The 26,399-nt window shown below is 44.4% G+C and overlaps 1 protein-coding gene and 1 non-coding gene across 21 annotated transcripts in view; both read left to right on the top strand.

The window, feature by feature from the left end:
• The window catches only part of LOC134458529 (formin-binding protein 1), a 106,460-nt gene extending 83,191 nt beyond the window's left edge, over nt 1–23,269 (top strand). For 4 of the 20 annotated variants that reach the window (XM_063210888.1, XM_063210884.1, XM_063210890.1 and 1 more), the window contains exons 9-18: nt 3,150–3,341; nt 5,879–6,139; nt 14,076–14,111; nt 16,301–16,410; nt 16,948–17,080; nt 17,988–18,118; nt 18,391–18,554; nt 19,376–19,534; nt 19,987–20,029; nt 20,541–23,269. In XM_063210888.1, coding sequence (XP_063066958.1) covers nt 3,150–3,341; nt 5,879–6,139; nt 14,076–14,111; nt 16,301–16,410; nt 16,948–17,080; nt 17,988–18,118; nt 18,391–18,554; nt 19,376–19,534; nt 19,987–20,029; nt 20,541 — 1,230 coding nt within the window. In that variant the 3' untranslated portion in view covers nt 20,542–23,269. Of the gene's footprint in view, nt 1–3,149; nt 3,342–5,878; nt 6,140–13,626; nt 13,642–14,075; nt 14,112–16,300; nt 16,411–16,947; nt 17,081–17,987; nt 18,119–18,390; nt 18,555–19,375; nt 19,555–19,986; nt 20,030–20,540 lie in introns of those variants that run through there. The other 16 variants (XM_063210886.1, XM_063210889.1, XM_063210885.1 and 13 more) reach the window with 16 other exon arrangements.
• Nucleotides 23,270–25,618: 2,349 nt separating this feature from the next.
• On the top strand, nt 25,619–25,746 carry LOC134459162 (U6atac minor spliceosomal RNA). The gene has a single exon (XR_010036811.1). It is a non-coding gene; the product is annotated as a U6atac minor spliceosomal RNA (small nuclear RNA).
• The last annotated feature ends 653 nt before the right edge of the window (nt 25,747–26,399 follow it).

The following is a 26,399-nucleotide window of genomic DNA, read 5'->3' as shown; positions in this document are numbered from 1 at the left end:
AACAATATAATGACGTAAAAATGCGATAAAAATGTGACTACACCCCTTCGCATTTTTAAAGCATCACGGCGGGGTGTATATATATATATGTTTTTAAATACATCCTCATGGAGCACAATAGGCTCTAAATAGGCTTTTTTGTATTTATTATTAAGGTAAGTTATATAGTCTTTCTTTAACATTTTCTGTTATTTATCTTTCTCAAGCACACTGAATGGCTTATAGGCCTATCCATGGTGTGATGTAAAATAACCTACTGGTGGGGTATTGTTAATTCCCAAATTATTACTTAGACAGCTTATTTCAAACAAATGCACGTCGTTACTAGCTAATTGTCAATCAAAACCCAAATCAGCCCTGTTAAAGGCATTTCAACATCAGCAAAAAGCAAAAGAGCATGAACAGATGCACAAGTGCAGCTCTCTCTCTCTCTCTCTCTCTCTCTCTCTCTCTCTCTCTCTCTCCGATACCCTCGACTGGAACAAGTTGCAATTCTGCGCACTTTAAAGCCCTTTATGAACGCCCATACATTGATTCTTATGAGTTATGAGTCGCCATGCCTCTGTTTCCCCTGTAGCGCGCTCAACCGTTCACATTCTCCTGGTGTGACAGATTTAAATCCACAAATTTTATCTTCATGATTTGCTTGCGGACTGCCTACTCATATTGTTAGGTCTAAATAAACAAGAAATATAGCGAAAATCACAAAAAGAATAGACAACGAACGTCGGGGTAGGAGGCGCATTGAAATAAGTGGAAACTCGGCGAGGTTTATAATAACAGCCTCAGAGCAAGTTTGTCGCGACGGCATTTCATGTTTGGCATTTCATGTTTGCACAAACACGTCTTCGTCGTGGATATTGGGTGGCTGCGCATGTTTCAAAATGAACATTTGCCTCCGTGTTGGAGCTGTTAATTCCTCTGAGGAACGTTGCAGATGCGCTGAAGCTAGATTTATGCTTCGCTCGCATAGAATCTGCGTCCGTCCGTTTTCTGTCTATGCGAGTCCACGCCCCCCTCTCAGAGGCTCTGCGCCCGTCGTCTAGCGCCTCGAAAAAATTCTAACTATCCGTCGGACGGACGCGGAGTACGCAGACAAAAAGGCACTATGATTGGTCGTCTCGCTACTTCCTTGTTCTGTTCTTGTGGCAGCGCAATGCCAGTAGTTTGCGAGAGCAGAGCTGTATTCTGTTAAAAACTTTATTAATGCCTTGTGTGTAAATGTGTGTAAATACACGAAGCTAAGCTAAGTAACAAACAATGCATCAGTTGAACACTCGTGGCACAATGCCTGCGGTTTTACTACCGTTCCTCCACCGAATGTAAACACACATCGGCAGAATCAACTGTCTTTACATGCTTGCATTTTCTGCTCGTGAAAACAGACTGGGTATGTCAAATAATGATACCACTGCATTGCCTTTGCAATTTGTGTGAAAATACCTAGCTAACCGGGATAGAAGGCAACATTGCTTAATAATGACCGCAGTGCACAATGTAGTGAAAGTAGCCTAATCGCGCAATTTCAAATGTGGCTGGCAACGAGACCTCGGACCTCGCAGAGCTCGCAGATGCATGAATACAAAATTGGTTCGTGGCCACTCCCACGCGACTTTTCACGCTCGCAGTTGCTGAAGTCTAATCTGACCTTGAGTCTGGAAGAATATTGCGCTCCTAGTCTCTAGCGCTGATTCTTTGTCGAGGCGACGCGCGGGAACACCAGCGTTCTATTTCAAAGACGCAAGTAGCCAGATCAATGCACTTTTTTTCCAACCAGAACTGCACTGAAACTTAAAACTACACCAACATTTAAGCGTCATTGCGCTGCGTTAGCCTATAACGCGCCATCGGTAGTCTTACGGCTACGGTAGAAAAAGGAGAGACTAGGGAAAACAAAACATCACGCAAATAACTTATCGTTACTTATCGGGGCCAGGAAAGTGATCGTTCTTGTAAAAAGTTATCGTCCGATTTATTGACTTATCGTATATCGTGACAGGCTTAGACACAAGACACCCACTGGTAGCATACTACTGCAGATGCAACTAATGTCAAAAACACAAATGCCATAGACATCTCTATCATCACCAAAAATGACACAATGAACTATGTCTTTGCCATTCAATTGATGAGGCAACATTTGCAATACTTTTATAATTTTCATTAGAATACACCATTGCTTTACACTGGGGACACAGGTTTAATTCCATCTCTCGATCCTTTCCCATCACTCTCTCACACTGCTCTCCTGTCACTGCCTTAAGGTCAGATTAGACTTCTGCAACTGCGCTCGTCAAAACTCGCGTGGGAGTGGCCACGAACCAACATTGTATTCATGCATCTGCGAGTTCTGCGAGGTCCGAGGTCTCGTCGCGAGCCACATTTGAAATTGCGCGATTAGACTACTTTCACTACATTGTAAGCACTGCGGTCATTATTAAGCAATGTTGCTTTCTATCGCGGTTAGCTAGGTATTTTCACACAAATTGCAAAGGCAATGCACTGGTATTAATCATTATTTGACATACCCAGTCTGTTTTCACGAGCAGAAAATGCAAGCATGTGAAGACAGTTGATTCTGCCGATGTGTGTTTACATTCGGTGGAGGAACGGTAGTAAAACCGCAGGCATTGTGCCACGAGTGTTCAACTGATGCATTGTTTGTTACTTAGCTTGTAGCTTCGTGTATTTACACACATTTACACACAAGGCATTAATAAAGTTTTTAACAGAATACAGCTCTGCTCTCGCAAACTACTGGCATTGCGATGCCACAAGAACAGAACAAGGAAGTAGCCGGAGACGACCAATCATAGCGCCTTTTTGTCTGCATACTCCGCGTCCGTCCGACGGATAGTTAGAATTTTTTGGAGGCGCTCGACGACGGGCGCAGAGCCTCTGAGAGGGGGGCGTGGACTCGCATAGACAGAAAACGGACGGACGCAGATTCTATGCGTCCGAAGCATAAATCTAGCTTTAGACTGACCTGTCAGTAGATGTATGAAAAGCCTGAAAACATAGGTCTTACATGTATTATGTTTAAATAATACATTTAAATAGATTCAATGAAAAGAAAACTTTTGAACAGAATTGTTGTTCAAGCTTCTTACGAGATGGCCGCATGTTTTGTTTTGTGTTGTTTTCTTCAGGACTCCAAGCAGGTAGTAGACTCTTACAAGTCGGGCTTCGAGCCGCCAGGCGACGTGGAGTTCGAGGACTACGGCCAGGCGATGAAGAAGGCGGTGTCAGAGACCAGCCTGTCCAACTCGCGCGGCGAGAGCAAGCCCGAGAAGTCCAACAAGAGACAGGGCAAACTGTGGCCTTTCATCAAGAAGAACAAGGTAGCACACACACACACACACACACACACACACACACACACACACACACACACACACACACACACACACACACACACACACACACACACACACACACACACACACACACACACACACACACACACACACACACACACACACAGACATTATATACGCATGCATCCTCATGGTACACTATTGTAAACATTTCTGTGTAGGCTCTGTGATCTAGTGGAGAGATTGGATAAGAGAAAGTGTACTCAAGATTGAACTGGCTTTCTTCCCATAGGGGTTGAGTGTTAATCCCCATCCTCAACCCTGGGTGTGGGGATTAAAAGATGTTTTGCCAGTTCAGTGGGGGGTTGGGTTGGGTAGGGTAGGGTGGGGATGGGGGGTGGAAGAGATACTCTGATCATCTTCCCTTTACTCAGTTCATGCCATTACTCCCCCACTTCAATATGGCTTCCCTCCTGAGTCCTGTGGCATCCGCAATGCACCGCACTTCCTCTGTGTTATGTGTTTTGTGTACCTGTTTGTTTGTTTGTTTGTTACTGCTGTTTGTTTTCATTTGCCCACCTCAGCTCCCTCCAACTCCTCCTCTTCCCCCTGCCCTGGTCATGGCCAGTCCACGCGGCTGAACCCTAACGGTCATCTTTAACATTAGTAACACCGCGAAAACCACTCGCCCCCTGCTGGACACTACTAACTAACAGAAGTAACCCTACCACGTCCCCACTCCCCAACTCACTCCTCTACAACATATTTGCAACATATTTGCGCAAAGATGAAAAAAAAAACATCAAGAAGAAGCCTCTGACCTTCAACACCCTTCCCCGTAGCCTAGTGATGTCACGATCCCTCATTTCTGTGCTGTTTCAGATTTAACCGTATGGTCTGGTACTCATCCCCCTCTCCTCCTCTTCCTCTTCCTCCTCCTCTTCCTCATTTCTCTTCCTATATGGATTTATTCACAAAGGCCCTCCCACAGTAACTTGCTTCTGATTGGCTGTTGGGGCTGTTTGACCTTTGACCTGTAACCTGATGGCTTAGACTGGTGTAGAACCATGTAGGAGCGTGTGTGCGTGCGTGCGTGCGTGCGTGCGTGCGTGCATGCGTGCGTGCGTGCGTGCGTGCGTGCGTGCGTGCGTGCGTGTGTGTGTGTGTGTGTGTGTGTGTGTGTGTTTGTGTGTGTGTGTGTGCGTGCGTGCATGGGTGTCTTTGTGCACGTACCGTATATTCTTCCCTTAGAGTGGCATGTGTACTGTATGTACTGTGTTCATCCTGTGCATATACGTTGTACTCTGTTGTTAGTGGTGTTTCCGTGTGTGCTCGTTCGTCAGTGGATGGGGAGTCATTGTGGAAAGAAGACCATCAGAAACACACACGCACACGCACACACACATGCACACACACGCACACACACATGCACACACACGCACACGCACACATGGCTGCTGTTCATCTTAAACTGGCATATGTGTTCTTTCACAACAAGTAAGTGTGTTGTTCACATAGCAGATGTGAAAATACATGTATACCTGTATGCAGTAATATACATGTACAAATTTCTGAGTTATTACACTTACACCTGTGTGGGCGTACATACACACGTGAGCGCACGCACACACACACACACAGAGACACACACACACACTCTTTAGAGTGATAAGTTGTCTTCATATAGATTTTGTACTATGTTACCTTGTCCTCGTTGTTCAGTTACTCTGTGGAGGTGAGATAGACGTGACATCTGAGCTTGTTGGCTCTGCCCGAGACAAGGCTGTTTGGAAATGCATGCAAGTGAGTGTGTGTGCGTGTGCGTGTGCGTGGGTGTGTGTTTGAAAGAAAATGAGGCTGCGTGTGTGTGTGTGTGTGTGTGTGTGTGTGTGTGTGTGTGTGTGTGTGTGTATGTGTGTTCCTACAGCATGTGGTTGCTATTAGCCGTAGCTGTGTAGGCTGCATGATCGTGTGTGTGTATTGTGCGTGTCCTATAACACTGTAACCCCTAAAGCCTGTGAACCACGTAACACCCCCACGTAACTCACACTCACACTCACCCCTAAGCTCTCTGTCTCTCTCGCCTTTCCTCTCCTTTCCTTTCCTTTCCTTTCCTCCTCCTCCTTTCTCCTTTCTGTTTGGGTTTTATGGTGATCAAGTCCTCAAGTTAATAGGTTTAATGCTCTGTGGTGTGTTTCCCTGTTGGTTTCCGTTTGATTTGTTTGTTTAAACAATTAATGGGATTAATTACCGGAATTAATTCGTTCTTTTTAATTCAAGACTGGCTTTTTGTTGTTTTTATCACCTTATTTCTCTCGTTTTTGTGTTCCCCCTCTTTTTTTTAATCCTTTGTTTTCTGGATGATCACTGCCCCCCCTCTTCTCCCCTACACGCCACTCTTTTGTCTATTCCTCCTCTCCATCTCTCTCTCTACTACTACTACTCTCTCCCTCTCTCCCTCTCTCTCAATCTCTCAATCTCTCTCTCTCGTGTCGCTGCTCCGTTTTGCTCCCCTCCTCCTCCTCCGTCTTCTTCTTCTTCTCTCCTCCCCACACCGGTAGCTTATGACCCTCTTAACGTCCCCGCACCCGCCCCAGCCGCCCCCGGCCCCCCCTTCCTCCTCCTCCTCCTCCACCCTCCCCGCCCCCTCCTCCTCCTCCTCCTCCACCGCCCCTCGCTCCCCCTCCTCCTCCTCCTCACCTTCTGCTGTTCCCAACGACCCCCAGTCACCCAAGCAGCCGCGCGAGCCGCTGGGCCACCGCCTCAACGACCTCATGACCTCCAAGTCCAAAATGCACTGCCTCCGGAGCCTCAAGCGAGGGGTAAGTGTGCGCTTGTGGGCTTTACCGTGTGTGTGTGTGAGAGAGAGTGTTTGGCATGAGTGGTGTGGGTGTGCTTGCGTGTGTATGTGCGTGCGTGCGTAAGTGTGTCCGTGCATGCACTGTATAAAAGTGAGAAGTGAGTGACTGATTAGTTGATTGTGATGGTGTGCGTTTGAGAGAGAGAGAGAGAGAGAGAGAGAGAGAGAGAGAGAGAGAGAGAGAGAGAGAGAGAGAGAGAGAGAGAGAGAGAGAGAGAGGTGTGTGTGTGTGTGTGTGTGTGTGTGTGTGTGTGTGTGTGTGTGTGTGTGTGTGTGTGTGTGTGTGTGTGTGTGTGTGTGTGTGTGTGTGTGTGTGTGTGTGTGTGTGCTGCATGTGCATGTGTCACCTCCCATCTGTGAGGGTGTGTCCCCTCAGCTAAGTGCCTGTTGCTTCTGTCTTCCCATGGCTTTGGTCTGGTGCTCTTCTTTCTTCTCTTTCTTGCTGTCCTCCTTTTTTCTCCCTCCATTTTCTGCTTCTCTCCGTTCTCTCTTCTTACTTTGTTTTCTTATGTACACTTTTTCTTATGTTTACTCCTCTGATTTAACATGTTTAAGGTGACGTTGACACTTTATCCTTTGGGAGAAAGTCCAGTGGGTGAAATGATGATTTTCTTGATGTATATACATGGATTTCATCACACAGTGACAGAGCTGTACAATAATGCTGTGATTGAAATGATAATTTTGACAGAGCCTACGCAAACTGTAGTACACACCTCTTTCTCTTTCTCTTTCTCTTTCTTTCTCTCTCTCTCTCTCTCTCTCTCTCTCTCTCTCTCTCTCTCTCTCTCTCTCTCTCTCTCTCTCTCTCTCTCTCTCTCTCTCTCTCTCTCTCTCACTCATACATGCACACACCCAGTGCCGAAATGAGGTAAGATTAAGAATGATGCAAATTTGCTGGGAAATAAGTGCAATAGTGAAACTAGTAGGCCAACGCAACCCTGCTTTCAACGATGACTGATGAATTCCTGGGAGGTATTTGGCACTAGAATTGTGCTAAGTACACAACATTAGAAGAAGGGAGGGGAGAAATCACTGGAGTCATCAGATATCTCTCTCTCTCTCTCTCTCTCTCTCTCTCTCTCTCTCTCTCTCTCTCTCTCTCTCGCTCTCTCTCTCTCTCGCTCTCTCTCTCTCTTTTCCTCTTTTCTCTCTTTCTCTGTTTCTCCCCTCCCCCTCTTCGTTTATGCTCTCTATTTCATCACCTTTCTCTTTCATCACCTCTGTCTCTTCAGTGTTGCACATGTGCTTCAGTGCAATGTAGCAATGCATCTGCATTAGCCTGCTAGCCACTTCCCTAGCTTCATCTGGCTAAATGCTCTTCTCTTCTCTTCTCTTCTCTTCTCTTCTCTTCTCTTCTCTTCTCTTCTCTTCTCTTCTCTTCTCTTCTCTTCTCTTCTCTTCTCTTCTCTTCTCTTCTCTTCTCTTCTCTTCTCTTCTCTTCTCTTCTTCTCTTCTTTCTTTGTCTCTCACTTGTTATACACTGTATATCTCTCTCTGTGTCTTGCTGCACAGTGTACTGCACAGTATCACACCTCTTCTATGTGAACACATTTTCTGACAGATTTCCTCACTCAAAACAAAACACCACTTTACATTAGACCCTCAACACTTGACACTCACGTTACTCCTAAAAGTAACAGTGGGTGTCTATACATGTGTGTGTGTCTGTAAATGTGTGTGTGTTTGTGGGTGTCTCTGTATGTGTGTCAGAGAGAATGCTCGCATTTGTGCTTGGGCATTGCAATATAGGTCAAAGGTTAAAATAGGGTCAGTCAGTTTGTGTGTGTGTGTGTGTGTGTGTGTGTGTGTGTGTGTGTGTGTGTGTGTGTGTGTGTGTGTGTGTGTGTGTGTGTGTGTGTGTGTGTGTGTGTGTGTGTGCGTGCGTGTGCGTGTGTGTGTTAGTTTGTGTGTGTTTTGGTGTGCATGCATGTGGTAAGGCCACAACTTAAGGTCAGGACTATTGTAGGCGACAAGCTTTTCTTTCCCAGGAAGTAACTTTTTAGACAGGAAGCTAGGTTTTGTGTATGTTTTTGTGTCGCCTTTTCCCCTCTGACTTAGTCGTCAGACCCACACACACACATGCAGACATACACACACACATGCAGACACGCTCACACACACACACACACACACACACACACACACACACACGCGCGCGCGCGCAGACACACACGCAGACACACACACACACACACGCACACACACACACAATATTGACTGACACCTTTGACCCTCTGACCTTCAGTTCTAAATGGAGTAAAATGTACATTGACCTGACCTAAGTCTTGGAGAGGAGGACTGGAGAGAGTGACCCGTAATGGAAGGACACAATGACATCCCATTCATCCTCCATTGATTTTACCTGTTATCTTCTTTGTTATTGTTGCTCACTTCCTGCTTCAGTAGTGCACTTATTTCTGTTTGCTGCTGTTTGGAATCATAATCTGTGTCCTTTCTGTAGTTCGTACCTATGTTGTCTTCGTGGATATGATAGTATGCTAGTTGACAGATAGCAATTATTCAATTGTACCATGTATGCATGCGTGCATGCATGCATATATGTGAGTCAGTGTTAGTTAATTGTTCAGAGTTAATATAAGAAAACCACAGAAATCTGCCTTTGTGTTGGACAAGTGTATTGTGAGATGCTCTAATCAAATCTCAATCTCTAATGTGTTTTCTTGTTTCCTTTGTTAATTCATTAATTGTGTATTAATAGTCTTTAGAATTGACTATTGGCTGATAAGGTATTTGGTGTCTGATAAGCTGTTATAGTGTGTTGGTGTCTGTGCGCGTTCATGTGTGTGTGTGTGTTTTCTCTTCTGCACAGACAGATTGGGAAATTTCCCAGCATACCCCAGGGGATTGGTGTACACAATCTCTCTGGCTGTGCTGCAGTGCCAGACATTTCTCTGTCTGTGTGTGTGTGTGTGTGTGTGTGTGTGTGTGTGTGTGTGTGTGTGTGTGTGTGTGTGTGTGTGTGTGTGTGTGTGTGTGTGTGTGTGTGTGTGTGTGTGTGTGTGTGTGTGTGCGCGCGCTTATGGGTATGTTTGTGTGGTTATTTTAACGATAAACATCAGGCAGAATATGATTAAAAGTAGAAGACAGCACAAATCCACTGCTTACATTGGAAGCGACACATTTTTTAACAAGTATGGGCAGGTTTTCGGATTCAAGGGTGTGGAGGCAATATATCTGTTCATACAAATCATTTTATCAATGAATGATTGTCCTCTTACCATGCAACACAGCTGACTAGCTTCAAGCTTCATTCCTGAGCTTGTTGACTGAAAAAACTTGCTAGTGCTGTGAACCCAAACATTGTAGCCTACTTATAATCCGATCATGTGTTTTCAGACAGAAATGTATTTCGCTCATTGAAACGTTCAAAACTATGTCTTATAAGACAATGGACAATGTCATGGCAGACCCCCTGAGCCGATACAGTACTTTCATTAGACAATCACAACATCACATGAAGTTTGTCATCATAGCCCCAACATCAATAACATTGACAGTATCCCTTGCACAGCAAAAAGATTTTAATGTGTCGCATCAAAAGCTTGCAGTGGATCCTGCTTTAAAGTTTCAAATGATTTAAAGAGAGGGCTGCTGTATTGCTCTTGAGGGTGCGTGTGCGTTGGAGCGTATGAGTGTGGACAGTAACACAGCTGTGTGTCTTTTAATGAGGATATATTCTCTGCAGCAGTCTCCTCGCTCTCTTTATTGCAACAAAGAACTGATGAAGCGGAGTTACGTACGGACTTACGGCAGGCCTACGTACGCTTTCGAGGCCAGACAATATGTCGTAAGTGTGTGCCTGTGAGAGAGAGAGAGAGAGAGAGAGAGAGAGAGAGAGAGAGAGAGAGAGAGAGAGAGAGAGAGAGAGAGATGAAAGAGTGTGAAAGGGGTGAAAGAGTCTGTTCGCTCAGCAAATTCTCCAAAAATCCATTCTCCAAATATATATGTCCACATATCTGTCCGTTGCGTCCTGTATACATGCACACCTTTTATGTGTGTGACTCCTTTGGTCTCGATACACATAAACTAAGCAGCAGCAGCAACAGCAGCCATTTGAGTGAGCTCTGTCATATTGCCAGCGGTCACGTCCATGCTATGAGCTTGCAGCTTGTGCCTTGGCCGCTTCCCTGTACATGCAAACAAATTGTCTGTGTGCGTGTGTGTGTGTGTGTACATGTATGTGTGTGTGTGCGTGTGTGCGTGCACGTGTGTGTTTGTGTGTGTGTCTAGGTGTGCGTGTGTAGGGTTAGGTTCTGCAAGTGTCACAAGCCCCAGCTAGAGATGGCGAAACAGAGAGGCTACAAAATAATGGAAGAGACACCTCCGCTACGATGACCTTTGACCTTTGTGTGACCCCCCTGATGCTTGTAACACTTCTGGGCTCATACAGCAGTCGTGTGACAGCAGTAGACACACAAAACAGAATTCACCCCTTTTTGTTTTCTGGTACTGCGGGTGTGGGTGTCTGCGTGTAGACCTGTGTATGCCTGAGTGTGTGTTTGTATGTTACGGTTGGGTGAAAGGAGTCTGGATTCTCCTCTAAGTTTAAAATTTAATTTTTAAGGTCAGTGTTTGACCTACTTCTGTTCACCTACTTCAGGACTTCTTGGTCAAGATATACACTAAAAATGTTGCTATTTATCATTTTATATATTATTATTTTGGAGAAGGCAGATCAGGCATACAAACAGTATTTCCTGTGTCCCCCCTAGTTACAACTTTGCACAGACCCCTTTCTGTGTGTGCGTGTGTGCGTGCATGCATGCGTGCGTGGGTGCGTGCGTGCGTGCGTGTGTGCGCGCGCATTGTGTGTGTGTGAACGTGAGAGATTGTGATTGTGATCAGTCCTCTATGTGTATTGATGTGTGTGTCCAACATAAGACCTATAAAGGGTCCCCAAACTCAGTACAGCACCTCTGTTGCAAAACATCACAATCAGAGCCTGCGCTGCAATTTCTACAGGCCTGGCCTTCGCACCCCTGAGAGCTGGGCTGCCCTCGTCACCCCTCCCCTCCCCTCCCCTCGCTGCTGGGGGACACATATGCCGCATGTGCTTCCTGTCATGAGCTCACCACCGTAGACGGGGAAGTGGTGTGGGGTGGTGTGTGTGTGTGTGTGTGTGTGTGTGTGTGTGTGTGTGTGTGTGTGTGTGTGTGTGTGTGTGTGTGTGTGTGTGTGTGTGTGTGTGTGTGTGTGTGTGTGTGTGTGTGTGTGTGTGTGTGTGTGAGTGAGGGGGTGCGGGTGGGGGGCACAAAGTTTGGGATGAGTGGGCCAGAGGTTTCTACCCCTCACCCCACCACTGAGCTATGACATCATATCCCTCAGCTTTTGGAGCATCATCACAGCGCCACCTGGTGTTTGAACCCCTTCATTTTTTTACCTTTAATCTCCACAGACCTCTTTTTCTTTCTTTCTTCTTCTTCTCTCTCTCTCTCTCTCTCTCTCTCTCTCTCTCTCTCTCTCTCTCTCTCTCTCTCTCTCTCTCTCTCTTTCTCTCTCCCTCCTTCTGTCTCCCTCTCCCTCTCTCTCTCTCTCTCTCTCTCTCCCTCTCTCTTACTCACTCTCTCACCCTGTCTCGTGTGGTTATCTTGACTCACTAACATTGTACATATGTGACACCGGCTGCGTTCTCTGACATGTTGTGTTTGAGGAAGTTGTTTTTTCGTTGCTCATCACTGACACCTGCAGCAAACCTTCACAGCATGAAATGAAAAACAAAAAAGCTTCCACTGCCCCACCCTTTCCTATTTTGGTTCTCCCCAAGGAAATTACCTGCGCTTGTTGCACTTTCTCTACCCTCTCTCCTGACCGAGCAAACTTTGTATTGAACATAATATGCAAAAGATATGCAGGAATGACGTCTGTCTCTGGAGCCTGTGAATTGAGGTGGCACTGCGGGCATGGGTTGTTCGGAGTGGCTGAGTTGGCTGGCTGGATTCAAGCAATGGATTCTGGACTTCAAACAGTAATGTTTCCACCTCGTTTTTCCTTTGATTTTTTTTTTTCCTTTTTATTTGAACCTCTATTTAAATTCTCGGAATGCGTTTAAGGATGCCTCTTTTGCAATGCAGCCAAGTTTGAAAACTGCACTCATCCATTTTCAAAAATGCTCTTGATTTACGTATGCCCAGAGTGCATAGCTTTACACTAGCCTCTTGGTCAGCCCTCATTTCAAACCTAAGCCCAGTGTTAAACTCTCTCCTTCCCGAGCCATGCAATAGATCTGATGATCAACATCGAGATTCAAGAGTTTATTTGGATTGTGAAAGAACAACAAAATTATGATCAGCCACACCCAATTGCACCACCCTCAGCAGCTGCCCACAACTGCCGTTCTCTACCACGCCAGGGGTGTGTTTCTCGAAAGCATAGTTGTTAGCCAGTTAGCAGCTTGAGTAGTTGCTATTGGGAAATTGCATTGAAAATAACAAAGTAGCTAATGTAGTTAGCAACCTTGGTTTCGAGAAATGCACACCAGAGACGTTGATAGTACAGTGGTGGTGGTGATTTTGGCCGTTTACCATTGTACATTAAAATGGTGGCACACCTCCCCCAGTAGCATCCAATGGCATAGCTTGTGCTCCACAGCTGCAGCATTTCATGCCATATGACCAGGCTTCAATAATTGATGCCATGGCTAATCCTTTTGCATTGCATATTGACACAGTCACCTAGACCTAAACCTCTCCCTAACCCTAACCATCACTGAAACCATTATGCGCCAAGGGGAATGTTCTCCTTTAGCAGGCCTACATTTGGCGTTAAATATTGAAGCCTGGTCGATGAATCGTATAGTAACGTGTTGGGTGACGCTATGTTGCCTATTCACACACCCAGAGTTGTCATGGGCACAGGAAGTCAGATGGCACCCTCCATAGATCTACAGCAAGAGCCAGTTATTAAAAAGGAGAAATAAATAAATAAAACTTGCTTTGGAGAAAATGAGGTTACCTCACATATTGTGGGCATTGTGGCCGCACCATGCACCTTGTAAGAGGATTAAAATTTGTGAGGGGATATTTCACTGATCTGATTTTCGAGGGTTTGGGATATGTGACTTTTTGCCTAGTTGACATGACCTTCATCCGCTGTGAAGATTTGGCCGCAGGTGGGTGATGACGCTTTTTCACACCTTGGCAACCGCTGTTCCACCTTGTGACAACATCAAAACGTACCTTGTCCACCATGACAACTGTCTACCTTTAACATCACATTGCACCTTGTGAATACAAATTGTTTACCTGTGACATGATACCATGACAATACACCTTGTAAACTGTTCTTAACTGTGAGTTCATAACACCCCTGACATGGCTGGAGTAGGTGGATGGTGTTTTTTGTATCCAGCTGATGTCCTCTCTTTTTCTCTCCTTTCTTTCTCTCCTACCGATCCCTCCATTATTTATCTTTCTCCTCCCTGAGCAGCTTTCTCTCAAGCTGGTAAGCATGACCGTTAACTGCATGGTCGTTGAACTAGCATGACCATAACTAGCATGACCATAGCGGTGTTACCGTAGCATGCTCTCATCGTCGTATTAACACGCAACCCCAAAACCACATTCGTTGTTGTTGTTTTTGTTTTGTTTGGTTTTGTTTATCATTTTGTTTTGTCCTTGTTTGCCTTTTTCACTCTTGTTAATTTGTGTCTAGTGTGTTTTGTTGTTGTACTCAATGCCCATATGTTTGTCACATATTGTTTAATTGGTTTGCGTTTTTGGAGACAGTTTGCTGTCTTGCGTTGCCTCACTTGTGTTGTTTTTTTGTCTTTTGTTTATTGCTTTATTTGTATTATTGTTTATTCTGCTTGTTTTTTGTTGTTGTCTTGTTGCCCTGTCTTCCGTGGTGCCTGTCCAACCCTGCCACCCTGTGTGTAGCTCACACTCAATTCCCACGTTCGGAGTCTGATTGAGGTGAACCACCGTCTCGTCTGTCTATTGTTTGTTTGTTTTTTGTTCCGTGTCTAGAAGACTGTCTGTCTTTGTTGTCCTGTCAGTTAATCTGTGATGATTGGCAGACTCAACAGTAGCCATGCCTGTTGCCACCCCACTGGTAGTGTCATGTGAGGCTTCCTCGTACCACGCACTGATGAAGGCTTGATGGCCGAAACGCGTTTGCTTTTTGGACATGGTGGATATTATGAATAAATAATGAGACGCAGTTTGTGAGTGCGGATTTTTCTTCCTTAAGGCTTCCTCTGGGCACCTGCAGCCAGAGAATGGAACATCCAGTTAGAAGATAAGCATTTACAGCCTACTTAACAATTGATTCACAATAATATTTGTTAGTGTATTGAAACTACATTTGAGATGTAGCTGGAGTCCTTCAGACGACCCACTTATAAATGTGACCTTTAGAAAGCACTTGGAACATGTTCATCCTCCATGTACACCGCAGTGGGCTGGCATCGGCTCACTTAACTAACTTAAACCTGGTATTGTGCTGTCTGTATGTACATTAACCCAAAGGCTCAGCGGCAGTGAATGGTAATCAGGAGAAAGCAGCCCATAATTTCTCATCACATCAGCACACTTCATCCTCATGCCATCATCGATCCCTTTCCTTCCATTGTCCATTTTCACTGCAGCTGACCCTCTTGTCCAGTAGAGATCCACAAAACCTGTCCTCACAAATTACAGTAGGAAGGCCCTGGATTGGTTAAAGGACTAATTGTAGATGAGACCACGTCTGTAGTTCAGTAGCAGTAGTGCTTTTATATGTTTTATCTGTAGTGCATTATCAAATTATGATGTAACATACAAAACACATAATCATGTGGATATTCACAAATTCACACAGGCATGCAAAGACAAATCTAAAAATATATAATCAGCTTCACTATCATTAGTTGCCAGAATAGTTGTCGTCAATCCTTACCCTTAATGAACCATAGATAAGAGTATCAGTCTGATAACATTATCTCTCTGAAACAAATGGTAAGAAATGCAGGTAACTAGATGATTTACACACAAACAATGACACACATTAATTCCATGTTAGCTGTAGTGCCATGAAGTAGTTTAGATAGGTAACTAGCTGTGTATGTACTGTTTGTGTGAAGAAGAAAAAAAGACGCAGCTCACATCATCAGTGCATGTGCGTGAGTGACGGTGAGGTAAAGGAAGCATGAGCTAGCATGTGCTAAAATACTGCATCAGCTTTGTGTCATTGCATGGGTTCAAAAGCACAAGCCATCTAATGTAGCCTGCAGTATGTTGAAGTTTGCAGTGTGATGATGGAGTCATTATGTGTCGTTGCATGGGGCGACTAGTGGTGCACCGTGGGGGAGTCTCAAGCGGTAAGGTTTCCATGGTAGTCGAATGACTTCTTCCCACTGTAATTTTCACTGGAACACAATTCACTTTGTCACTCTAGATAACCAAAGGCCCTTTAAACATGCATAGTCCCCCAATAGTTTTGAAGTGTCACGTGATAGGAACATTTACAAGCAGGGTTTTAAAAACAGCTACCTGTGAACTCATTCAATAGACACAGCCCTGCATAATATGCCTCTAAGAGAGTCCTTTTTATACAACGACCCTGTGTCCCAAATGCAGAGGAGAGAGAGATGACTCATCCTCCTGCCTGGCTAGGATCAGTGTATTTGATCTTCCCCTGGCCTGGCCTGTGTTTGTGTGCCTGTTTGGAAGAAGCCAGGCCTCTGTTGGGCCTCCATCATGCCCCTTAATGCACCACAGATTAGGATTAGGGCTCCTGTACTGTATATCACACACAGAGCACTGTCAGCAACCTGCGGCCCGCACCCAGCAGTCCCCACATTACCTTTGAAGAGCGTAACCCTATTACCATGCAGGATTAAGTGGTACAGAAATCGAAGCCAGCAGCTAGGCTTCTGGCTGACCTGTAATCTTATACTGGCACACATATTGTAGTCCGTTACAAAGGCAACAGACAATGGTCTGGTCTTTGAAAATAACTCACCTGCCCATGGAGTGAATCACATCAAGAACAAAGTAGCATTATTTTAGTTTGATCAAAGTTAGAGGAGAGGGAATATAGGCTCTAGACTAGCAATCAGCAAAAAAAGTGTAAAGCATTTACATGTGGAATTAACGTGTGTCTTGCATCCCTGACTACACAGGGTGGTGGACCTGAGGACTTCAGCCATCTTCCACCGGAGCAGCGGAGGAAGAAGCTCCAAGCCAAGATAGACGACATCAGCAAAGACATTCAGAAGGAAGTGGACCAGAGGTACAGTACAGTACACACGCGCGCGCACACACACACACACACACACACACACACACACACACACACACACACACACACACACACACACACACACACACACACACACACACACACACACACACACACACACACACTGCATGAATGTACAATGTGTAGACACCCTCGCATAGCCATATGGTCACCACCTAGTGTGTCCACTCAGTTTCAATTAACGTCAGCCACAAATCAAGCCTAATGTAGAGCGAATGAAGATCAAGCCCAATGTGGAGCAAATGAAGATCAAGCCCAATGTGGAGCAAATGTATCCTAATGCTGTGAGGGTTTTCAGGAAGTGAATAGGAACCACCTAATCCATCACACGTGCACTCACATAAAAACTAGCATCGAAACACATTCTTTATCTCTTGCTCATACTTTCTAACACAAACACGGGTGTACAACCACAGTTGTATAATCAAGCAAGACATCAACTACCAAACAGTTTTCTATTTATTACGTCGCAGATGTATTGATTCGGTTGTGTTTGTGTGTTTTCAGAGATGCTTTGACGAAAATGAAGGACGTGTACATTAAGAATCCTCAGATGGGTGACCCCACGAGTCTGGACCCCAGGCTGGGCGAGATCGCTCAGAACATCGACAAGCTACAGGCAGAGGTCCAGAAGTTTGAGGTATGTTGTCCTCCAGGCCTTTCTAGTTTTCCCTCACAAACACAAATCTTTCCATTCTTCTCGGACTACTCACACTCCTGTCTCATTTATTTCTCCCCTGATCCTTTTTACAAACACACGCGCGCATGTATGCAGGCATGCTTGCAAGCACTTATGCACACACACACACACACACACACACACACGTACACAGTATACAAACATAGAGACATGAAGACACGTCTGTTTACACACACACACCTATGTTTTCCGACCCCAGCTTTTAAGCAGCACACACCTCATGGAAGGATTCTGTGCCTGTCTGTGAGTCATTATTCAAGTAATGAGTTGACTTGTGTGGAAGAGGCTAGCGAGTGAGTGCACTACGGCGTGCGTCTTGCAGCGTTGCCATATTAGGAAACGGTATGCTGCTGTATCGTAATGGCTCTGCCTCTGATCTCTGATGTGTGTCTAAATTATCGAGAGCAGTGGATGCATGAAGCCAAGAGACTGTGTTTGTATAATTGGAGCGAGAGAGAGAGAGAGGCAGTATGCCAAGTGGACCTCCCCACTGCTCGCTGCTATACACCTAATGCAAAAAAGCAGGGGCACTCTGCATACTGTATATGTAATATGAAGGCCTAGGTTTGGTGCCTTCAGTAGGTTCTTTATGATGTTAATAAGAGTACACATAGCATGCAGGGTTTGAGGCGCCAAGAGGATTGGATTGACTCCACAAAAGTACTGCTGATTTTGCTGATGGATATTTTTGCTGACGCTGTGTGTGTGTGTGTGTGTGTATGTATGCCTGCTTGCGTGTGTGCGTGTGTGTGTGTGTGTGCGTGCGTGTGTGTGTTTATGTGTGGCGTGCGTGCGTGTGCGTGTGCGTGTGCGTGTGCGTGTGCGTGTGTGTGTGTGTCTGGCACAGGGATGGCTTGCGGAGGTAGAGGGCAGGATGCCAGCGAAAAGTGACCCGCCCTCCAAGAGGCAGAGTGCAGTATTCGAGACACAGAACAATGCGCCGCCGGTGACCAACAACTGTGCACAGGACAGGGAAAGGTAAAGTATTTTTTGACATTCAGTGGTGGACATGGGCTTTGGTGTGTCTGTGTGTGTGTGTGTGTGTGTGTGTGTGTGTGTGCCTCTGTGTGTGTGTGCCTCTGTGTGTGTGTGTGAGTCTGTGTGTCTGAATATTTGTGTGCTTGAATATACGCATGTTCTATATATTAGTCTACTTTTTTCTTAAAGAGTGTCTGTTTATACTGTATGTATTGCTTTTACTAGTGGTGTAAGCGTTGCTATAGTGAGTGGGTGTGTGTTTGTGTGTTGAGCAGCCCAGATGGCAGTTACACAGAGGAGCCCAGCTCCGAGCCAGGCCAGCCCCCGGTCAAGCCCGCGGACCCCGAGTTCGATGACGAGTTTGAGGAGGAGGAAGTCCTGCCTACCATCGGCACCTGCAAAGCTCTGTACCCCTTTGAAGGTATAGCTAATACCTGTAAGTAGAGTGAAAGACGCACGCACATCCAGCAAAACAGGTGCTGGATCAAACAAAGACGCGTAAAGGAAGAAGGAAAAGTCCGCACACTGTTGCTGCTCGCCGATTTATTCAACGCAACATAAATCGGTGAGCAGCAACGGTGTGCAAATTTTTCCTTCTTCTTTTATAGCTTCAACCTGCACCATCATACACGCCAAGAAATCTCACACACGATCACACACACACCCCCACACACAGGCATTGTCCCACACACTCACCCCACACACACAAGCACCCACATCCACCCCCCCCCCACCCCACACACACACACACACACACACACAAGATCCTGGTAGGGTATCATGTTTCATACATACACACTCACAAAAAGTCACAATAAACATGTTCAGTTAACATAAAAGAGCCAAAGTAGTTCTAATTATGTTCCATGCTAGAATGCCCTCAGTTCAGTACAGAATAAAAATGCAAATGCAAAGTAGTTTACAGCAGCTATTCCAGGGGGTGAGATAGGTGAGGTAGCTGAGGTGGGGTGTAGTGAGAATTTATGTAGTGTAGTGAGAATTTATGTAGTGTAGTGAGAATTCTTGCTCCTAATGGCAAATATTTATATAAATGTTGTTAGGACTACAGAATGAATATACCTTTAGGCAATGTGTGTCGCCTTGCAGAGTACATCCTTTTTAAAAGTGCAGCACTATCACCAGAAAAAAAACATGAACTTCCTGTGAAAAGCCCACTTCACAGAGAATCACTTTGGGTATGCCCCAATTCATATGGCCTGTTTTTAACTCTCCCCGCCCCTTGCCGTCTCTTGTCAGGCACGAACGAGGGCACCATCTCAATAACGGAGGGCGAGCTGCTGTACGTCATCGAGGAGGACAAGGGTGACGGCTGGACGCGCGTACGCAGGAATGAAGAGCAGGAGGGATACGTGCCCACCTCTTATGTGGAAGTCTTTCTGGACAACAACACCAAAGGTCTAATGACTTACATTTAATGCCCTAATGAACATGTGTGTGGGGGGTGGGGTGGGGGGGATGGTGGATATGTAGAATGACCATTTTGCATTTTTTGGCTCTGTGAAACACACAGCAACTACAGTAATTCACAACAGGAACTGCTGAAACAGAACTATGCACAGCTCTTCTGTGCAGTTCCTCTGTTCTTACACTGGAGGGCGACCCAGTTCACCAACAACCTTGAATTGTGGGGGCATGCACTTACCAGGAACCAAACACTAGACTTTGGGCATTTGCCGTTGGAAGCATGTTTTCGATTGGCAGATAGACTGTTTGGCAGACATATGCATTTAGGTTGTGTCAGATGTATGGTAGAGACACACAGGAAGAAACATTCTTGCCCTTTAACATGTCAGCCCATTGAGTCAGTCTCTTCTCTCCCATGCAAATATTCCACTGGTGTGTTGCAGAGCTGTGGGGGTCACTGGCGATGGAATTCCCGTGGCTTAGCTGGTAGGAAAGCAATGCACGGGTGTGAGGATAGTTGTGACAGGCTTTGGGATGCCCCTGCATGTGTTTGAGGACTGCTTCAAGGGAGAGAAATGGAGGATAAAAACTGTGATGCATGAGCCATTTGCCTAATGCTGTGCATTTGGCCTGGTCTGCTGTGGTGTGGGTGAGGCACACACTGAGTACCTTCTGTCAAAGACAAACGTTGGAAGGGCTGATGAAAACATAATCATGTATGCCTTTGGTAAAAAAAAATATCTAACCCATATACTGAGCGTATCTGCATGAAGTTATTACTGATTTTCAGTACAGCAAGACAGTGCAATTCTTTGTGCAATTCTTTGCCATTGTATCGTAAGAGGTACCGGTAATTTTTTTCTAACAAACTGTTTGACTATTGTATTTACAATGTTACAGTCATTAGCATGTGGCTTTGTTATAGTAACCACCCTCTCATGATAACAAATATCATGTCAAGATGTCTCATGTTTTCTTTATTTTTTTTTTATTGCAGATTCCTAAAAGAGTGTGATACCGGAAGTGGAAGGTAAAGGACACGCTGCCTGGTCTGAAATAAACTGTATTCAGAAAGTGTAAAAAAAAGAGAGCTGGAGTGGGGAAAACGTTTGGGAGGGAGGAGATGAAGAGAGCTGATAGAAGAGGAATATCACATTTTTTTAAGCTTTGATACTTCCGAAATCTTTTGTGTCTGAATCTCTGGCTGTCAGTGGAGTGGGAAACTGACATCAGAAAAAAACAACCTGGGTCAAAAAATTGTCAAGAAGAGTCAGCTCCCTTACATGTTTTATTTCTTTTTATATATATATATAAAAATACTCCTTACTTTTGTCTCTGATTCAGCTCTGGTGTCCGCCGCGAGTGCACTGTTGTCATGTGGTGTGTCGTCCAGTCACTCTAGGGGGTTTACACACTTCTGTCACAAACGTTGCACTGTCTTTTGCTGCTGCTGCTATTGCTTCTTCCTGCTCTCTGAGACACGTGGCTTTGGTGACCCTCCGCTGGCATGTGATACAGTCTTGCCATCTCCATCGTCCTCAAGGAGGGTCTTATCGTCCACGTGTTGCTCAGTACTCGCTTCTCATACCCTTCGGTTGCCACTCTGTCTCTCTTTTCTGTTCACTTTCTCAATCACCCAGCTCGGCTCCCTTTCTTATAAGGAATATGCCACTGAAGGCCAGAGATGGCAAAGACGGAGCTTGATTTACTCTAAGCCCTGGAGGCTGCTTCATGGAACTGGATAAGAATTGTATGTGTATTGGTGGAAGCCGTGCAAGTCAACACATGCCGAATGGGCCCGTTGAACAAGAATGTCTAGTGTAGTATGTCATCGGTGATCTAAAATCATATAGCAGAAGCTTGACAGCCATAACTCAAGCACATAGCTGAGTGTTGGGCAATGACACCTATTCCAGTACTAACATGGGGTGCCCTCTGAAGTGTGCCATCTGTCTCACGGCAGGGCAGGGTGGCATGGGTCTCTCGTGCACCCTTGCTCTCCGTGTTCCACTCCCAGTTTAGCTACACACGTCATAAATACGTCTGTGTGACAAACTGGCATCACTGTCCCTCTGGGTTGAGTTCCTTCTTGACCTAAATGCCATTTGCGTATCTTGTCCTTTTTTTTGTTTTGTTGCTTTTGTATTTTTCTTTGCCTACGTAGAGCCATCACATCTTAATCTATTACCAACCCAGACATCAATCATCAGGGTCTACATCTTATTTTCTTTGTTAATAAGGTGTACACATTGTATGCATTCATTTCAGATGTACTGTGAGTGAATATGAAACAGGTCTTGTCATTTCACGTGTGTGTTGTTGGAACATGACCGGCTTACGTGTTTTGAATTCATAATGGGTTATTTTACCCATGATGCTTTGCAACACAGCTACTGTTCAGCTACAGTTGAGTCCGTGCGTACATTTTTTTACTCAACAAACCTTCGACTACCATGTCAAGCCTTAAAGAGGCATGAATAAGAGATTGAACCAGACTCCATTTTATGAATACCATGCCGTGTAATGATCTGTGGAATAATTCTTTTAACAGGCTTTAATTTTGTATTTGGCAAGGTGCTGCTCATCAGGCACCTAAAAGCACATGTGATTTTAGTTTAATATTGTTTTCTTTCATAGATGGGGGTGACTGTGTTACATATGACTTTGGGACGAAGGAGCAAGTTTTTTTTAGATCCTAATGCTTTTTGTTTTGTAGCGTTTTTAATTGTTTTCTATTGCTGGAAAATCTGACTTGCACCTGAATCACGTATGCCCATGACCAAACCACACACAAGAAGCATCACAGAGCGTCACCACTGACCTTAAGTGCAGTCAAGGACCTGATGTTGTGTGGTGCGCATTACATTGTTTTGTTTCTCTTGAGGAAGCCAGAAAGTTGTGTCTGGGAGATGTTCAATGAAAAAAAAAAAGTTTATAAAATGTATTTACTTGAGGAACATTAAAAAACAAGACGTCTGAAGTGCTATTGATGTAAATACGAAATCAAGAAATATTAATAAATACCCAAAATTAACTCACATAGAACCCCAGTCAAGATAAAAAAAAACCATGCATCAAAAACTCATTACTTCCATCTTTCCGTCCAACCCAATGGAGACGTGTGTAGATACGAGGCAAATGCTGTTGTTCTTTTTTTTTTATTTGCTGCTCTGTTACATTGTTAGTGGGAAAGGGCTACGGAGCAAGCTGCTGTCTGGGACATTAGCAGCAGACTCTGGGCTGTGTGACATCCCAACACCCCCAGACTCGGATAAGGCTGTTGGATATCACCAGGAGTAAGACCTGCGTCACTAACACAGAGACACAAACATACATACAGTACACACACGTCAGGAGAAAGGCGCTCTCCTTGCTCCTCACAGTCTCTCTATTGCTCAGACCACACAGACGTGGCCCTTCTGTACAGACCCAACGCCTGGCCACCCGAGAGCAGAGAGTATATAAATATATAGATAAGAGAATAAACTTAAGAAAAAAGGAGAGAGAGAGAGTCTATTTTTAAGGTTTAACTATTTGAAGGTGTTTTTTTTCCTGCTTTGCTAAATTCAACCTTTTTTTCTTTTTATTTCATGGTTCAGTTTGATTACATGTCCAAACAATGTGTTTTGCACTTTTTTTTCGTTTGTTCCATTTGGTATGCTTGTTTCTCAGCACTGAATATGTTGTATTGTGTTAACTGTGCCAATTAAACATACAGAAAATAAACTGTTGTGTGTGTCTGTTTCTGAAAGAATTGTAGTTAGCCCGCCTTTTGAACATCACCAAGGCATTCCTCCCTGCCTACTAATGTGACAAGCCATAACAGTAAAGACAAGGGTGGCAAGGTACAGAGGTTAAGCTCAACCCATTTTGCTGTAGTAGACGCCGAGTGTGATAATTCTGACGGATTTGAGTGAGTGGTATGAAAGTCCACGAAGCACTGGTTGAAGGGATTATTCCAACCAATCCCCTTATTCTGGGACTCATTAAGAAGAAGTGACTGCAGCCAAAAAAAATCCTTTGGGGGTTGAGGGACACTATGCACCATGCTACGTTCTAATTTAGAAGCAGCTGGGGAGTGGGGTACTTCACACATACCCTTTGCCTTCCGAAGGCAGTGGTTCTCAAACTGGCGGTCGGGACCCCTGAGGTGTGTGTGTGTATGCGTGTGTGTGTGGCTACAAAACATCCATGGTGGCACTCATATGATAGCCTTGGCCATGTTCATAGACTGTGTGTCAGAGGTTTGCAAATCATACTAAATAAGAAGAAAGCAAAACAGTAGCCAAGTATTGTTCAATATCTGCAGTTAGTAGGCAGGCAGCATATTTGGAGGAGGAGATAGCCTACCACTCGTACACCTGAAGCTTCAGACCAGTATAACTTTTGCATTTATGTAGAAGACACATTATTGCTACTTTAATGTTTGGGGCACTGTGTTGTTTCTCATTAATTATTGGTCCTCCCAAATAAAATAATCAAACTGTGTGTTTGTGTGGAGAGAGGTTGTGGACAGAAGGGACTATTCTAAGAAAACCTTGAATACTAGCCTATAATATAACCAAAATTGGTTAGTAACAAGATAATCAAGAAATTGAATTATAATTTGGCAAAATCAAGGGGCAACATTTTTTTGTGTTTAAAATATGTGAAATATATACTCTAAGGTCCAACTCAAATATACTCTGACTAGCTCCCACCCCCACCCCATATTTCAAACACCAAACCATACCAGCAGAAAGTTTGGAAACTACTATAACTATAACTATACTATACTATAACAAAACAAGAACACAGTAACTAAGATTTTGGCAAACTGAGAAAAAAGGCTTCTAAGTTTCCTATAGGCCTATGGCCCGACAACTGTTGTCGGTAAAGTGGTGGTGACACTTCCTTGTAATACTTTTTAAGGATAGAAATTAAATGCACGAAAAAACAATATTTATGTGTCTTTTTGCCAAAAACGGAGTTACTGCGTTCTTTGGCTGGTACTACTGTCTACTCCCAAACCATTGGAAAGTAGGCCTAGGCTACAGCAGTAACTCACCGACTTACTGCGTTTTTGTTTTGTACGACACCTTTAACCAAACACACCGCAGTAACTTCTTTTTTGTAATTTTTGCACTTTCAACATTGTTTTTCTCTAAAACGGGACGATGTTGGACCACAGTTTTTGACACAAGACAAATGAGGAAGCCCATTTCCGAAACTCATTTTCGAGTTACTGCGTTCTTGTTTTGCACGTGCAGTCGCAGCCTGTGCTGTGGTCAGTTCCAGCAGGTTGGCGTGGCACTTCTGGACCTATGTCCCCCTGTTCATTAGAGTCTTCAATTAATGCTTGTGGATAAATAAATCTGTGATTTATAACATGAGTCTGACGCCTTCACTATGCACGACGGTACTATACAAGTTAACGTCGTCATCGAAAAGAGCACAGACGTGCGTTTCTCAAATAGTTACACCAAAGATTCTCTGTTCAAAACATTGTTTGTGAAATATACTTACGCCTCTGTAGTTGTGTTATGACTGCGGTACGTTGCATGTTACAGTGTAACCAGAGACGTTCTTAATGCATTAAGAACGTCTCTGGTTACACTGTAACATGCAACGTACCGCAGTCATAACACAACTACAGAGGGGTAAGTATATTTCACAAACAATGTTTTGTTAAGAAAAGAGTATCCTCACAGCATATCCTTAGAATTTCTCTGATATCATCTTTAACACATTTCTTCTGTTGTTGTGTTTGGGTCAGAGCACTTCCTGTTAACGTCATTTCTACGAACGCTCTAATAGGTTAACGTGGGGATGACGTATTTCTTACCCAAAATGCATTTGGCATACTTTTCTCTGTTTTTATATATGTGTTTGCTAATAGAACTTTGTTTGAACTCCTTATTTGTTTTTTATATATATGTGTACCTAACGCTATGAAAGTATCACAGTTTAATGGCTGCTACCAAAACAAGAACATAGAAAAGGGACACAGAAAAATGACGCTCTATCTCCCACCGGCATTGTGTCATGGCGTACATGACCGTCCTTTATAAAGGCACTCATACCCCTTATTATAGCGTGTTGTATGAAAGGAGAGAAGGTTAGCACTCCCCTTGACAAGGATGGAAGAGGTCCCAGTGGCCTACAACACATAAATGGTTAAGGCACTGCCACCTACTTCGTGGCATCTATAACCAAGTTTTTTTTGTGCCTCGACAAGTCTTTGAATAATGTGCACCAACAAGAAGCTGCTGTTGCTGTGTTTGGGGATGTGTGTTCAAAGAGTAACTACAAACTAGTAGGTAAGTGACTAGCCACCTTTACTGACAGACCATTATGTAAATTTGGGACTTATGTCTGCATTACACTGTATTTTGTACAGCTTGGCAATTAGTAATATTGAAACCACCAAAGTTCAACATTTGTGGTACTCGGTCCTTATTAATATATTTTAAGTCGCAGACGCACACATTTATTTCACCAACCGTTGAAGCTCCCCTTGTCCTTCAACCTCATTAATGCAACTGAGCTCTGGCACTGAATAAAGCAACCCAGGGTTACAGGAATGACACAGACTTCTGCTTGCATCATGAAGTTGCTTTAAAATGTCAGCAAACAGAAACTAATGTGTTGAGCTGAAGCTCAACTGCTGAGCTCTGCAACCACAGTCATCAGCTTCCAAAGACTGAGGCTGTTGCGATCACCATGGCACAAAGGAATTACACATCCACCTTGTTTTTATTTTTTGTGTCATTTGTGTGCATTCTGTTTTGTAGGTGTGTACACTGTGGGCATACACTGCGGCTTTTTACGCACATATACTGCATTGCATTTCACTATGCCATCTACAGTTGTAGGC

Source organism: Engraulis encrasicolus, chromosome 11, assembly GCF_034702125.1.
Source record: "Engraulis encrasicolus isolate BLACKSEA-1 chromosome 11, IST_EnEncr_1.0, whole genome shotgun sequence".
In the NCBI taxonomy this organism is placed as follows: domain Eukaryota; kingdom Metazoa; phylum Chordata; class Actinopteri; order Clupeiformes; family Engraulidae; genus Engraulis; species Engraulis encrasicolus.
This window is presented reverse-complemented; position numbering and strand designations above follow the sequence as displayed.